This window comes from Coenobita brevimanus, chromosome 26 (assembly GCF_032717465.1).
Source record: "Coenobita brevimanus isolate Jiangsu-jjx chromosome 26, ASM3271746v2, whole genome shotgun sequence".
Classification (NCBI taxonomy): domain Eukaryota; kingdom Metazoa; phylum Arthropoda; class Malacostraca; order Decapoda; family Coenobitidae; genus Coenobita; species Coenobita brevimanus.
Genome location: NC_136979.1, coordinates 5,299,862 through 5,315,636, shown reverse-complemented (window position 1 = coordinate 5,315,636; position 15,775 = coordinate 5,299,862). Strand labels below are relative to the sequence as shown.

The 15,775-nt window shown below is 43.7% G+C and overlaps 1 protein-coding gene across 1 annotated transcript; it reads left to right on the top strand.

The window, feature by feature from the left end:
* The first annotated feature begins 1,507 nt into the window (after window positions 1-1,507).
* LOC145394168 (myosin heavy chain, muscle-like) lies at window positions 1,508-15,151 on the top strand. Its single transcript, XM_080268148.1, has 22 exons — window positions 1,508-1,586; window positions 2,845-3,414; window positions 3,551-3,578; window positions 3,742-3,844; window positions 4,122-4,211; window positions 4,404-4,566; window positions 4,685-4,788; window positions 5,362-5,499; window positions 5,615-5,884; window positions 6,015-6,185; window positions 6,307-6,634; window positions 7,285-7,334; window positions 8,196-8,283; window positions 8,507-8,624; window positions 9,893-10,010; window positions 10,259-10,732; window positions 10,852-11,738; window positions 11,862-11,940; window positions 12,264-12,509; window positions 12,631-13,418; window positions 13,605-14,058; window positions 14,180-15,151. The coding sequence occupies exons 2-22, from the start codon at window positions 2,907-2,909 to the stop codon at window positions 14,690-14,692; spliced, it is 5,718 nt and encodes a 1,905-aa protein (XP_080124274.1). The 5' UTR covers window positions 1,508-1,586; window positions 2,845-2,906; the 3' UTR covers window positions 14,693-15,151.
* Window positions 15,152-15,775: the final 624 nt, after the last annotated feature.

Genomic DNA, 15,775 nt, shown 5'->3' with positions numbered 1-15,775 from the left:
AGCTCAAAAACAACTCAAAAACACAGCTCGGCAACACAACTCAGCAACACAGCCCAGAAACACAGCTCAGCAATACAGCTCAGCACCTATTATCACTGCTTAGCATCCCAACACAGGCCAGCAGCACAGATCAGAACCTCTCAGCACTGCTCAGCAACTCTCAACACAGCTCGGTAATATAGCCAAGCACCTCTCAACACTGCTCAGCGTTTATCAGCACAGCTAAGCAACACAGCTCAGAGACTCAGCACAGCTCATCAAAGCAGCTAAGCACCTCTAAACTCAGCTCAGCGATAAATCTCAGCACCTCTCAACAAAGCTCAGCATCTCTCACAACATATCAGCACCTTTCAGCCCTGCTCTGCAACGTAACTCAGCACTTCTCAACACAACTCAGCACATCCCAGCACAGATCAGTAACTCTCAACACATCTTAGCAGCATAGTCCAGCACCAACAACACAGCTCAGCACCTCGAATACAGCTCAGCACACCCTATGACTCAGTGCTAGGAGCGGGTAGTGTTATTTCCCGCACCTGTGGCTTACCTGAGAGAGAGGGAGAGAGAGAGAGAGAGAGAGAGAGAATACAAAATATATACAGATAATCATTTTTTTAAAGATAAATCATATTAACTAAGTAAAATCTTCGTTATGTGTCGCCATTGCCGTGTTTTGCTATTTTTTTCTTTCTTTCTTTCTTCCTGTTAACGAAGAGATTAGTAAATGTATCTTATTAATAACCTTTAGCGCTCAGGTTAATGAAGACTACAGGTAACTAATTAACTGAAACTCTCACTCCTTCAAACATGTAACAGGTCAACTTTGGAACTGTCTCCCTCATTTTGTATTTCCCTCTGCCTTTGACTTCCAGGCTTTTAAATGCAATGTTCTGTGTCTGAATTAGGCTCTCTTTTGTTCAACTGGAGTGTTCAATGGCTCTGTAGGGTTTCGGCGTTCTGGTTCTTTCTTCTTTACATAAATGAAAGAAAAAATCAAGAGAAGAGAGACCATGACAGTAATCCCAAACTCTTCAGTTGGCATGCATAAGACTGCTTGTTTATGATTTTATTTTCACCCCTACGCTGCCAAACACTTCACAACCAAATGAAAGTGATTTTTGAAGTGGAAATTGTGACAGGACAAAGCTGTCCCTTGTAGCATTTAACTGCATTGAAGACTTGTGTGTCGCAGAAACTGTCTAAGATCCTTTATAAATACGGCCGCTGGCAAGGAGTTACCAAAGAATCCACGTCCCAAGAGAAGGCCAGAGTTTCTTCAAAAATAGCCGGGCTCCTATACACGATACAGTGAATTTGGGGAAGTTACCCTCCTCTTTCCCCTCTCCCCTTTCCCCTTCTTCCCTCCCTCAGGTGTGCCAAGAAGGAAAAATGCCCCGGGGTCAGTGGTAGGATGTGCGTGCGTGTGTGCGTTGTTCGGTGAGGATCTATTCTGGTCTGGGTCTCATCTTACAGGCTGGCCCCGCCCCTGAGTCGACCAGGCAGGCCAGGGAAAGAAGCTGCCTCAGACGCGCTCCGGTGGGTGCTCCGAGCGGTGGTGTGCTCGTTGTGGTGCAGTGAAGCGTGTCGTAAGTCATCACCCCTTCACTATACATGAAATACTCCAACTGCAAATTGTGATATACTTTGATATAAGCGTGTAATTGATGTCTGATATACTGACATAGTTTGATATAAGCGTGTAATAAGTCATCGCTATAGTAACTAAGTGGCACAAATTATTCTGACGCGGTTTGACATGAGCGTGTTTCAAGTCATCGCCTCTTCACTATACACGAAGTATTCCAACTGAAAATAGTGCTATTGTACGAGTATGATATTAGTGTGTCCTAAGTCATTGTACTTCAGTGTGCATCAGTTATTGTACACTGGAAGCAAATAGTGATGTAGCTTAATATACGCGTGTCGTGAGAGTTCAACTTCAGTATACGTGAAATGTTACAACAGCAAATAGTGATATAGTTTGGTACACAGTAAACTTGTTGGTCATCGCTGTAGTAACTAACTGACAGCTTCATAATCATACTGATAGTCTGATAGTGGCGTGTCCTAAGTTACTTCTGTAGTAACTACATGGCATAACTTGATTTACCGACACAATTTGATGTAAGCGTGTCGTATGTCATTGCTGGAGGAACTAAGTGACAGCTCGATTTACTGACATAATGTGACAAGAGCGTATCGCAAATTCTGCAACTTTACTGAACATAAAATACCCCAATATCTCAAAATGAAACAGTTTGATATATGCAATTCCTCAACCTTCAGTAAACATTCACTACTCCGTATGGCAAGTTTCGATATAGTTTGATACATGCCTGTCTTGTCATGAAGTACAGCTAAATGACTGAAATGGCCTTTGCCGATTATGTGATCTTGCAAGTTGTACGGCGACATAGAGACTGTATATGGCAGTCAAGTGATAATTCCCTGAAATACTGATAACTACTAAAATTTTCATCATAAATACGAACTTTCAAATAAGCATGAATTATACCTATAATGCGTAAGAACGTGCGGTGCTAAGACGACTTTTTCCATCCGCTCAATGCTTGCCACATCTTTGAACTTAGATTTACAGTTTGTACTCGATCAAAGTGATGTTGGTGGTGCTTCGGCGTGTGTATAACTTGCAAAGCCAACCCTCAGTCCTTAAATATAATGGTAGATTTACTGACAAATCAGATCACATCCACTCGTTTTATACTAATAAAAGTGGCAGAAATGACTGTACCTTAAAACAACAACATACACGGATGCTGGCTTTTTCAACGGCATCGATTTTTTAGTAGGTTTTGTAAAGTTAAAATATTATTTTCATTACAGGATCGTCGAAACCGAGAACTCCTGATTGAGACTTAAGACAGCTTTAGGCACCCACCACCAACATGCCTGGCCACGTCAAGAAGAGCACGGGTCCCGACCCCGACCCCTCCGAATGGTTGTTCATTTCTCAGGAAATGAGGCTGAAGGACCAGACCAAGCCTTACGATTCGAAGAAGTCCTGCTGGGTCCCTGACCCCAAGGAGGGTTTTGTTGAAGGTTTGATCCAGGGCACCAAAGGTGACCTGGTCACTGTCAGTGCCAATGGTGAGACCAAGAACTGGAAGAAGGACCAGGTCCACCAGGTGAACCCTCCCAAGTACGAGAAGTGCGAGGACATGTCCAACTTGACCTACCTGAACGATCCCTCTGTCCTATACACTCTCAAGGCTCGCTACGTTAACAATCTGATCTACACCTACTCCGGCCTCTTCTGTATTGTGATCAACCCCTACAAGCGCTTCCCCATCTACACCAACCGTACAGTCAAGATCTACCAGGGCAAGAGGCGTAATGAGGTGCCGCCCCATCTCTTCGCCATCTCTGACGGCGCTTACATGGACATGCTGCAGCGTGAGTGCTTTGCTTTGTACAGAACCGAGTATATGAATTATTACTTATAAATGAACTACTGGATACAATATATGATAGTCGTATGTAACCACGAATCAAATGTCTCATTTTAATCATATTTTTCATGTCTTTGCAGTTGGTGACAACCAGTCGATGTTGATTACGTAAGTAAACACACACACTTGTTCCAACATATAAATATGTCATGGTTTATCCTCATACCTGTATACTGAAGTATAAAAAATATGATGTTCTCTGCCACATTACATTCTCCTTGATTAGTAAAAGAAATTCCAGCAACTAATTTACTTCCTTATGCTTCAACAGCGGTGAGTCTGGTGCCGGCAAGACTGAGAACACCAAGAAGGTACTTTCATACTTCGCCAACGTTGGCGCCAACGAAAAGGCATCTGGTGGAGAGAAGAAGCAGGTTTGTTATAGTCTTCCTTCAGAGCATTAGTTAATAATGGTATTGGTGTCACCCAGTGTTGATATGGACAATTTTATAATGTATATCAGTAGGGTATTTTGCAACCTTTCCATACTTTCGTTAGAATGTTATCAGACTGAGGTCAGCCCCTCATGAAATACCTGTAAATTTTGTTTTCTCTTTAATTTTAATAATTTCATAAAAAAAAATAAAAATCTTTAGAATTATATTTCCATAACAAATTCTTTTATCACAAAAAGATGTTAAACTTCAACAGAACTTGGAGGACCAGATCATCCAGACCAACCCTGTGCTGGAGGCCTTCGGTAACGCCAAGACCGTCCGTAACGACAACTCTTCCCGTTTCGTAAGTAACCTCAGTACTCTCTTTCCCCCTTATGAGTAACTCTAGAATTTTAATATGAATAACCTTAACAATCAATACTCACTTCATAAGTAACCCCAGTATTCTAATGTTAAATATATGACAGTAATATTTCTGTTAGAATCTGACTCCTCTCTGTATCCCCAACCACAAAGTTACTGTTCTCTCTCACAGGGTAAGTTCATCCGCATCCACTTCCAACAAAACGGCAAGCTGTCCGGTGCTGACATCGAGGTGTACCTGCTGGAGAAGGCTCGTGTCATCTCCCAGCAGTCGCTTGAGCGATCCTACCACATCTTCTACGAGATGATGTCTGACCAGATCAAGGAGATCAAGCGTAAGTTTAGGAAGATATTTACGAATTGCTACAAAAGAATGTTATAAGGATCATTCATTATCATTAGTGTCATGAATTTACACAGAAGTTTGCATACAGTATGTGTTGTCATCGGCAGCTATGTGTCACCTTAGCAACGACATCTACGACTACCACTACGTGTCCCAGGGCAAGGTCACCGTTCCCTCCATTGATGACGGCGAGGATATGCAGTTCTGCCACGTGAGTCTCGGACTGGCACATCCAGACTGTACCCTCAAGAAACAGCCATTGACGGAGTATGGAACTCAGAGATCGATGACTTTAGTTTATTATGTTTTCCCTCTCTCCTGGTTTCTACTTTCTGAAGACAATGGCAAAATTATCTTCTTCTTTTTACAATCCCTATCGCAAACTACTTAACATATACAATGGATCAAAGGTAGTTTTACCTCTTTTCTTCTAGAGTTACCCTCTTACACTGATAATAGAGAAATGAAACGCATGATTTTCGGCAGTCTTCCTTCACTCCATCCTCCCCTTATACCTGTGATCAAGAGTCTATCGGATGAGACTCGCACCAAACCGACTCACTCTGCTTCCTCTCCGGGACATCAGGAAGCACACGAGTCTGATCCAGCTCCAGTACAGCTGGGTAATGATCAGCACTACCACGATCGGATGACGTGTTGAAGTTCATAAGGCTTAATTCGCGACCTGATCAATATTTCACACTTTTGCAGAAACCTTTATCAAAACATGGGAGACAATTACTGAAAACGGTGTTTTACTTCATTAATTAGTTTCTATTTTCAGGATGCTTTCGATATCTTGGGCTTCACCAAGCAAGAAATCCTTGACGTGTACAAGATCACCGCCTCTGTCATGCACCTTGGTGAGGTCAAGTTCAAGCAAAGGGGTCGCGAAGAGCAGGCCGAGCCCGACGGTACTGAGGTAAGCTCAGGTTATATGTTTTTCTGGTGCTATATACTAATATACATGCTATAGTGCGAGATACTTCGCATCTTTAACACTCCTTGCAAAGCATAGTTTTGTCATTTGATTCCAGGTCGGTGAGAAAGTTGCAGACCTGCTGGGCGTTGATGTCAATGACATGTACATGGCCATCACCAAGCCTAAAATCAAGGTCGGTGCTGAGTTTGTGTCCAAGGGCATGAACGTTAACCAGTGCTACTACTCAGTGGGCGCCATGGCCAAGGCGCTCTTCGATCGCGTCTTCAAGTTCTTGGTGTCCAAGTGTAATGAGACCCTCGCCACTGGCCTCAAGCGCGCCTCCTTCATCGGTGTGTTGGATATTGCCGGTTTTGAGATCTTCGACGTAAGTAGTAGATGTTCAGCACGTTCTGCTATCTCCAGAAGAATCTTCTTTCTTTATGTCAATATACGAGTACCAGTATCATGCCTTTCAGCATTAACATCACAATTAATGTTCCATGTTTCTCTTGCAGTTCAACGGGTTCGAACAGATCTGTATCAACTTCTGTAACGAGAAGCTGCAGCAGTTCTTCAACCACCACATGTTCGTGCTGGAGCAGGAGGAGTACAAGAAGGAAGGCATCAACTGGCAGTTCGTGGACTTCGGTATGGACCTGCAGGCCTGCATCGAGCTCTTCGAGAAGGTGAGAGCAGAGATCCAGCCAATGACCAAATCATCAATTTCAAAATATGATCATAACATGACGTATTACTACAGTATTACCAAACTTGCTGCCAACTAATTAAAACTTTAATATCCAACAGAAAATGGGTATCCTGTCCATTCTTGAGGAAGAGTCTATGTTCCCTAAGGCCACCGACAAGTCATTTACTGAGAAGCTGAACAACAACCACCTGGGTAAGACACCCGTGTTCATCAAGCCAAAGCCACCAAAGGCCGGCCAGCCTGAGTCTCACTTCGCCATTGTGCACTACGCTGGCACTGTGAGCTACAACTTGAGTGGGTGGCTGGAGAAGAACAAGGATCCCCTCAACGACACACTTGTGGACCTGCTGAAGAAGTCCTCCAACGAACTGGCTGTCACCATCTTCGCTGACCATCCCGGCCAGTCTGGTGGCGGTGACAAGGGTGGTAAGTGTATCAGTCCTATACTTAGTCTTAAAGCACGAAAATTATAAACCAGTCATTAGCTCACCGTAGAATAGCTCACAGTAGAATAAAGGTATCTTACTGGTATATTTTTCTCACTTTTAATCCAATTATTGTCACTTCCAATCAGATCCAACGAATACACATGTTTCCTATCACAACTGGTCCTCTTCCTATTTAGTTATCTCACCCCAACATGGGATTACTTGCTATGATGCGTATTTACTTTGCCACAAATGCAGAATATAAGCAATTTCTTCTCACTCTTTAAAAAAACGGGGAAGGAAACTTCTATTGTTATTATCATTATTATTATTACGATGATGATGATGATGATGATGATGATGATGATGATGATGATTATTATCATTATTATTATTTTAGTAGTGCTGTAGTAGTAGTAGTAGCAGTAGTAGTTTGTTGTCATTACTATTATCATTATTTTTAGTAGTAGTAGTAGTAGTAGGAGTAGTAGTAGTAGTTGTTGTTGTTGTTGTTGTTGTTGTTGTTGTTGTTGTTCTTTTATTATCATTATTACTGTTATTCCTTTAGTAAGTTCAAAGCACAGAATTTAGGGCTAAGGACCACCACATGACACTAAGACCTAATCGACCAACTCCCTCCTCCAACAGGTCGCGGTGCCAAGTCTGGATCCTTCAAGACTGTGTCCTCTGGCTACAGGGTGAGTTGAAGCCTGTTATTGTGGACATCAATATCGATCCACTTCCTTACGATAAATAACGAAACAGTGAACGATGAGTTTCGGAACACAGTAACGCAAGCTTCGGAACCAAACAAATTTCTCAAAATATTGCGTAAAAGTCTCATAACTGTTCGACTCAAAAGTGGATCGATATTTCTGTCTACAATTGTACCTTTAATCTAGATGTTTGTGAAAAGAATTAGTTTAAACGTCATTTGCATATAACTACAAAAATTTAAACGAATCGCAGACAAAGTGTAGCTTCCTTCTGCCGTCTCCAGTGTCTGATAGCGCCTAACCTGTCCTCTCCCGCAACCTAGAAGACATGGGTTCGCTTTCCAGATATAAAAACTTCTGAACGAGGTCTTTCTTTCTCTAAGCCTGTTCGTACCTAACCTGAGATAGGGACCTGGATTGTAAAGCAGACGGTCGCGTGTTGCGGTCCGAGGGAAATATTAGGACTGTGGAAAAAAATTGTCTGCTTTATTATGGGGAAAAATTAAACGTCTGCTTTACTACACGAAAAAAATGAAATGTCTGCTTTACTATGGGGGAAAATGAAATGTCTGCTTTATTATGGGGAAAAAATTAAATGTCTACTTTACTATGGGGGAAAATTAAATGTCTGCTTTACTATGTGGGGAAAAATTAAATGTCTGCTTTATTATGGGGAAAAAATTATATGTATGTTTTACTGTAGGGAAAAAATGTCTGCTTTACTATTTGAAAAAATTAAATGTCTGCTTTACTACGGAGGAAAACTAGATGTCTGCTTTACTGACCTTCGTGGAGTCGACAGGCCAAAATCTAAGCCCTTTTCCCTTATCCTTCCCCCTATAGGACCAGCTGAACAACCTGATGAGGACCCTGAACGCCACCCACCCTCACTTCATCCGCTGCATTGTGCCAAACGAGACCAAGACGCCTAGTAAGTAGAGAGATGAAGGGAAATTCAGGTGCTTCTTTTAGCCTTGTGGTTAGAATGAGCGGTGTTTCTTGAGGAGCTACGTTACCTGGGGACAGTCTCATGAGGGAGGTTGATTTAGATAGATACATATGCACTAATAGACATGCAGAATCGTACATACATGCAGAGAGAGAGAGAGAAACAAAACTCCTTATCCTTGTTCTCCGTTTTCTTTCCTCTCCAGGGCTGACTGACGCAGGCCTCATCATGCACCAGCTGACCTGCAACGGTGTGCTTGAGGGCATCCGTATCTGCCGAAAGGGCTTTCCCAACAGGATGATCTACCCTGACTTCAAGCACCGGTGAGTTTGCCCGTCATCATCATCATCATCGTCAACATCATCGTCATCATCATCATCATCAAATTCATTATCATCATCATCATCATCATCATCACTTTCACCTTTACCTAATTACATGAGGTGGGAGGGATCCAGGTAAGCACAGTTATGACTTCTGGCCGCGTTCTCGTTGACAAAGATTTCGCAGTGCCTCTTCCTAAGTGATTTATTTTCCGCCTTACTCTTTGCTCTCCCTTGCGTTTTTTATGTGTATTTGTTTTTTTTCTTAGTGTCCCTTCCTAAGTGACTTATTCTTCATCGTACACTTTACTTCCCTTGTGTTATGTAGCCTATACCTGTTCAGTTCGTAGTGACTTCTAAGCGATTTAATCTCCCTCGTACACTTTACTTCACCTTGTATGTTAAGAATATCTATTTAATTCGTAGTGTCTCTTGCTAAGTGATTTATTTTTCATCTTACACTTTTTCCCTTGTATGTTACGTATATCTGTTCAGTATCGACACAGCCTGCATCAGTAACATACAAAAAAGTTATTAAGGTGTGAAGTGCAAAGTAAATTGTTCTGAGACGTTACGAAATCCCAGAAGAAACCTAGAAATAAAACCCCCACAGTCGAGTTCAGCTTCATCTCAAATACACAAATAAATGAATGAACTAGAATGACACTCAGTACAGCGCATACCTCCGACAAGGCCCAATATGCATATTTAAATCAGCTAGTTCCGGATTTTTTAATCCGCTAGATCAGGATTTTTACATGGATCCGCGCCAAACTGTACACATTCGTAGATAACAACGTAGTAAATCTGCCTGATTTTTTTCTCATCAAGATCCATGCAATATTCACTGTCAATTTTACGAAAGTGTCGAAAAACGCCCTATCTCGCAATGTTGAGGAAAAAAATTCTTGGATTCGCACCTTTATCAGGATCCGCACCAAAATTTAATGGAGTCTATTCTGAGCCAAGGCTCATTCTTCTACCAAGTGTCGTGGAAATCCGTCCAGTAGTTTTTGTGTAAACTTGCTCACAAATCAACCAACCAACAAACAAACAAACGGACAGGGGTGAAAACATAACCTCCTTGGCGGAGGTAATTAATTCATAATCATAGCTTCTAACGAAACATATTCAGTAAAACATCTAGCAGAACATACCGGTAGACTCTATGTAAACTCAGGTAAACATCTGGTATACCTCAACTATATAAACAGCCAAGTAACTATCTAACTACCAACTGTCACTAATTAGCAACAAACTCCTTCCAGCTACAAGATCCTGGCCTCCAAGGAAATGTGTGCCTGCAAGGATGACAAGACTGCTGCTAAGGTCTGCTTCGACAAGTGCAAGTTGAATGAGGAATCCTACCGTCTTGGAAATACTAAGGTAATTTACTGTGAACTTCATTCTTTTCTTGAGCATATGAACGGCCGCATTTATAAACTTTCTATGCTTGAAATGTGTATGACTGATATTTAACAGTTTCTGTTCATTCACACTGCTACCAAACACTTCACAAGCAAAGAAGAGTGAACCTTAAAGAGAAAAGCAAAAATTAAAAACCATCTGAGTCTCACCTGTACTCATCTTTTGTCATATCTGAATCTCAAACTTGCACTCACCTGCTGCCCTAGGTGTTCTTCCGTGCCGGCGTACTTGGTGACATGGAGGACATCCGTGATGAGCGCATCGGTAAGCTGATCACCTGGCTGCAGTCCTGGATTCGTGGCTGGAAGAGCAGGAAGTACTATGCCAAGATGCAGGAGCAGCGTGTCTCCCTCCTGGTGGTGCAGCGCAACATCAGGAAGTACATGAAGATGCGCTCATGGCTCTGGTATTCTCTCTGGATCACCCTCAAGCCTACACTTAAGGTCACCAGGGCTGAGGACGAACTTATCGCTCTCGAGGAGAAGGCAGAAAAGGCCGAGAAGGAATACGAGGTTGAGGCCAAGGTCCGCCAGGAGCTGGAGGCTACTCATGCCACACTTCAGGAGGAGAAGAACCAGCTGTTAATCGCTCTGGAGAACGCCCAGGGTGGCTTGAAGGACTTCCTCGACAAGCAGGCTAAGCTTCAGGGACAGAAGGCGGAACTGGAGGGCCAGCTAGCCGTGAGTATTTTAGTACACAGGTATCAATCACACTACAGTAATAAAAAAAAATAAGTAATGGATATTAGCTCTATTTGCATACAATTGCTTAATACTCATGTACTTCTATGTATTCTCAGGAAGCCACTGAGCGCCTCCAGAACGAACAGGAAGCTCGTAATCAACTGGAGCAGGCCAAGAAGAAGGCTGAGCAGGGAATCAATAACCTCAAGAAAGATTTAGACGACCTCGAAATGACCATCCAGAAGCAGGAGCAGGACAAGGCCACCAAGGACCAGCAGATGCACAACCTTAACGAGGAGATCGCCCACCAGGAGGAGCTCATCAACAAGGTCAACAAGGAGAAGAAGCACCTGCAGGAGAGCAACCAGAAAATCTCTGAGGACCTGCAGAGCCTCGAAGACAAGTGCAATCACTTCGGAAATATCAAGTCAAAGCTCGAACATACTCTCGATGAGCTCGAGGACTCACTTGAGCGCGAAAAGAAGCTCCGTAATGATGTTGAGAAGGCCAAGAGGAAAGTTGAGGGCGACCTGAAGCTCACTCAGGAAGCCATTTCCGATCTGGAACGTAACCAGAAGGACATTGAGAACACCATCCACCGCAAGGATAAGGAGTATGCTGCCTTGGTATCTAAGATTGAAGAGGAGCAGATGCAGTACTCCAAGGTTCAGAGGCAAATCAAGGAACAGCAGGCCCGCATTGAGGAACTCGAGCAGGAAGCTGAGAACGAGCGTCAGGCCCGCGGCAAGGCTGAGAAGGCAAAGACCAACCTGGCCCGTGAGTTGTCAGAGCTGGGTGACCGTCTGGACGAGGCTGGTGGTGCCACTGCTGCCCAGATCGAACTCAACAAGAAGCGTGAGGGTGAGCTGGCCAAGCTGCGTCGCGACCTGGAAGAAGTCAACATCCAGCACGAGTCCGCCCTCACTCTCCTACGTAGGAGGCACAACGATGCCATCGGAGAGCTGTCAGAACAGATTGATCATCTCAACAAGATGAAGGCCAGGTGGGTTTGTAGGAGACTACGATTTCTTATGAAGTATTAAACTACTGTTTTATATTTTACAATCATCTATCATAGTTTTATATACTGGTTTGAGAGCTAATTAAATTGCAAACATGTCAACAGGCTGGAGAAGGACAAGGACACACTGAAGCGTGATGCTGAGGACTCCAAGGCAACTCTGGACGGTTTGGCCCGTGATAAGGTGAGCATATGACTGGGTCGTATTATAAATGACCGGAAATTTTGTAACACCTCTTCCATAGCGATTTATTCTACAGATTTTATCTCACCATTCTGTTGCAGTTATTGATCCAAGCTGTGTCTTTACTAAAGCAACTTAAATGACTTACAAGAGAATACTAAGATTCCGTATTCTGTTAAAAAAATCTGGCCAAGGAAGAGATCCAACGAATCTTCTCATGCCACCTAGAATGATGCCCTGAACTGTGGCACTAGACAATACTCGTATCCATCATTTATCTTATGATGGCATAATTGTATTCTAACTGAACCCTTCCTTCTCAGGCTGCTGCTGAGAAAACAGCTAAGCAGATTCACCAGCAGATCGCTGAGGTTCTTGCCAGGCTGGATGAATCTAACCGCACGCTGAGTGACTTCGATGCCACCAAGAAGAAGCTGGCTGCTGAGAATGGTGACCTTATCCGCCAGCTGGAGGAGGCTGAGGCCCAAATTGGTCAGCTGTCCAAGCTCAAGCTCTCTCTTACCAATCAGCTCGACGACAACAAGAAGCTGTCTGATGAGGAGAGCAGGGTAAGTTATATCTGTTTATATAATTTATATGTCAACAGCTATTAGAACAAATTTTACAGGAAAATGTAATAACACAGATTCGAAGAGGTACTAAATTCTGAATGCATTACTTATCCCTCAGGAGCGTGCTACTCTCCTTGGAAAGTGCCGCAACTTGGAGCACGATATCTCTGGTCTTCGTGAGCAACTGGAGGCCGAAAGCGAAGCTAAAGCTGATGTCCAGCGCCTGTTGTCGAAGGCCAATGCCGACGCTCAGATGTGGCGCTCTAAGTATGAGGCCGAGGGTGTCGCCCGTGCCGAAGAGATCGAGGCTGCCCGCCTGAAGCTTGCTGCCCGTCTGGATGAAGCTGAATCACAGATTGAGCAGCTTAATATCAAGAACCTCAGCTTGGAGAAGGCCAAGCAGAGACTCATCTCTGATATTGATGATGCCCAGATTGCTGCTGAACGTGCACAGACAATCGCTTCTTCTGCTGAAAAGAAGCAGAAGAACTTCGACCGAATCATTGGCGAATGGAAGCTGAAGGTGGATGATCTGGCTGCAGAGTTGGATGCCTCTCAGAAGGAGTGCCGTAACTATTCTACAGAGCACTTCCGCATTAAGGCTGCCTATGAAGAGAACTTGGAACATCTCGATGCTGCTCGTCGTGAGAACAAGAACCTTGGGGATGAGATCAAGGATCTTATGGATCAGATCGGCGAGGGTGGTCGCTCTTACCACGAGCTGGAGAAGAATGTGAAGCGTCTTGAAGTAGAGAAGGAGGAGCTGCAGGCAGCTCTGGAGGAGGCCGAGGCCGCCCTTGAGCAGGAGGAGAACAAGGTGCTCCGTGGCCAGCTGGAGCTGAGCCAGGTCAGGCAGGAGATCGACAGGCGCATCCAGGAGAAAGAAGAGGAGTTCGAAAATACCAGGTGGGTTTATCATTAATGCAACCATTCTGCAGCTATAAAATATTAGCACATCAATGTAGTTCATTCTGATCATTATATGTTAGAAACTAACAATACTAGTATGTTACAGATGTTATAAAGCGCTCTTTCTTGCCTTACTTGCAACTATAAAGCTCCATTATACTGTTTTCACAATTTTTTTTATAGGAAGTGCCACCAGCAAGCCATGGACTCCATGCAGGCTTCTCTTGAAGCTGAGGCCAAGGCTAAGGCAGAGGCTATGCGCCTGAAGAAGAAGCTTGAGTCTGACATCAACGAGCTTGAGATTGCTCTTGACCACTCCAACAAGGCCTATGCCGACCTGCAGAAGGGCTACAAGAAGATGCAGATGGAATACAAGGACATGGAGCTGAAGGTGGAGGAACAGCACCGTATCGCCAGCGAGTACCGTGAACAGTATGGTATCTCTGAGCGCCGCTCCAACGCCCTGCAGGGTGAACTGGAGGAGTCACGCACCCTCCTGGAGCAGTCTGACCGTGGACGCCGCCAGGCTGAGAATGACCTCGCTGAATCCCATGACCAGTACACCAACCTCAACTCTGAGTACAACACACTCACTCTTGCTAAGAGGAAGCTGGAAGGTGAAATGCAGACTCTTCAGGTAAGTTTATTAGATGTAGAGGCTTTACATTTTTAACGTGATTCACACAGAATAAGCACAGCAATTGATGACAAAATTCACATAAAAGTACAGAACATTATTTAACCACACACTCCCACAGGCCGACCTGGACGAGATGCTGAACGAGACCAAGAACTCTGAGGAGAAGGCCAAGAAGGCCATGGTGGACGCCGCTCGTCTGGCTGACGAACTCCGTGCTGAGCAGGAGCACGCCCAGACCCAGGAGAAACTACGTAAGGGTCTCGAGGTTTCTTACAAGGACCTCCAGGTTAAATTCGAGGAATGCGAAGGAAACGCTCAGAAGACTGTCAAGAAGGCTGTTGCCAAGATGGAGGGCCGCATCCGTGAGCTGGAGGGTCAGCTGGATGACGAAGCTCGTCGCCACTCCGACGCCCAGAAGAACCTGAGGAAGTGTGAGAGGCGCATCAAGGAGCTGACCTTCCAGTCAGACGAGGACAAGAAGAACCACGAGAGGATGCAGGACCTGGTGGACAAGCTGCAGCAGAAGATCAAGACCTACAAGAGGCAGATCGAGGAGGCTGAGGAGATCGCTGCCCTCAACCTGGCCAAGTACCGCAAGGCCCAGCAGGAGCTGGAAGAAGGTACTGCGTAAAATACACCAAGTAAATATCCTATACTTTATCATGAAAGCTACGGTCCCTAAATATTCGTAGGATGGGTGTAATTTTTCCCACTCCTTGGGAGTACGTTGATATTAATAGCCTTTAATATAAACAAAGCTTAGTGTACAAATAATGAATTATAAGAAAAAAAAAAAAAAAAGCTACCTTCCTACTGTTGAAAATGTAACTTGTTAGTGTCACGTCAGGTCCAAGAGGGGGGTGTAACAGTTGGGACCTGATAGCAACCTCTCCATCTTGCAGGAGTGACAACTGTATCATCTGTAACCCAAAGTAGCTCAGTTGTCCGCACTTCGAAGACTGTTGTCACCAAGATCGAGGCATAATGAGTATGACAATCCAACATAATAACCAAGATCTGAAAGGTATTAAAAGTTGCTCTCCCCAGAAGTCCTTGTTCATTTTTCACAATGCACATTTGTTCATCTAACCATTAACATTCGGATGCAGGTGACAAAAGATAAATAAAACATCTGTCTCTACATTCCTCTTTTGCGTTTATGTATTCCGTCAAGAATGTGTTGATGAGAAAACGTGAATCTGCACATTACTACAATTTTCCCTTCTCAACTTGGCTGACACTGCCGTCTTCATTCGACTTATTTCCCATAGTTCAATGGCAAAAACCTCAATACATTAGCTTTTACCCTTCTCATAGCAGTTCTTTTTGACTATATTATTCTTACTCTAACTTCGTCTGAAACTGTCGTCTCTCCACCTTGAAAGCTCAGTTGCAACAAAACATGAACACAATATGATGCTGCTCACCAAGACGTGTTGTGGAAAAGCTGTGGAGGCTTTGGATTGTGTTTTTCTGCCACTGAACGACGTGAAATAAGCTACAAAAGAATGATGATATGAGCCATGTTAAGGTGAAAGAACTATAGCATCATATTCTAGTGTCTGTCCCAGGGGCGAATCCAAGATTTGCTAAAATTGGAGTTCCAACACTTTTTCCTATTTTATCCAGTGACGAAAATCTTGCATTTAAAATTTTATTACAGTAACAGAAAATTATACATATACATTAAGATAGTCTGTATTAAAACAATATC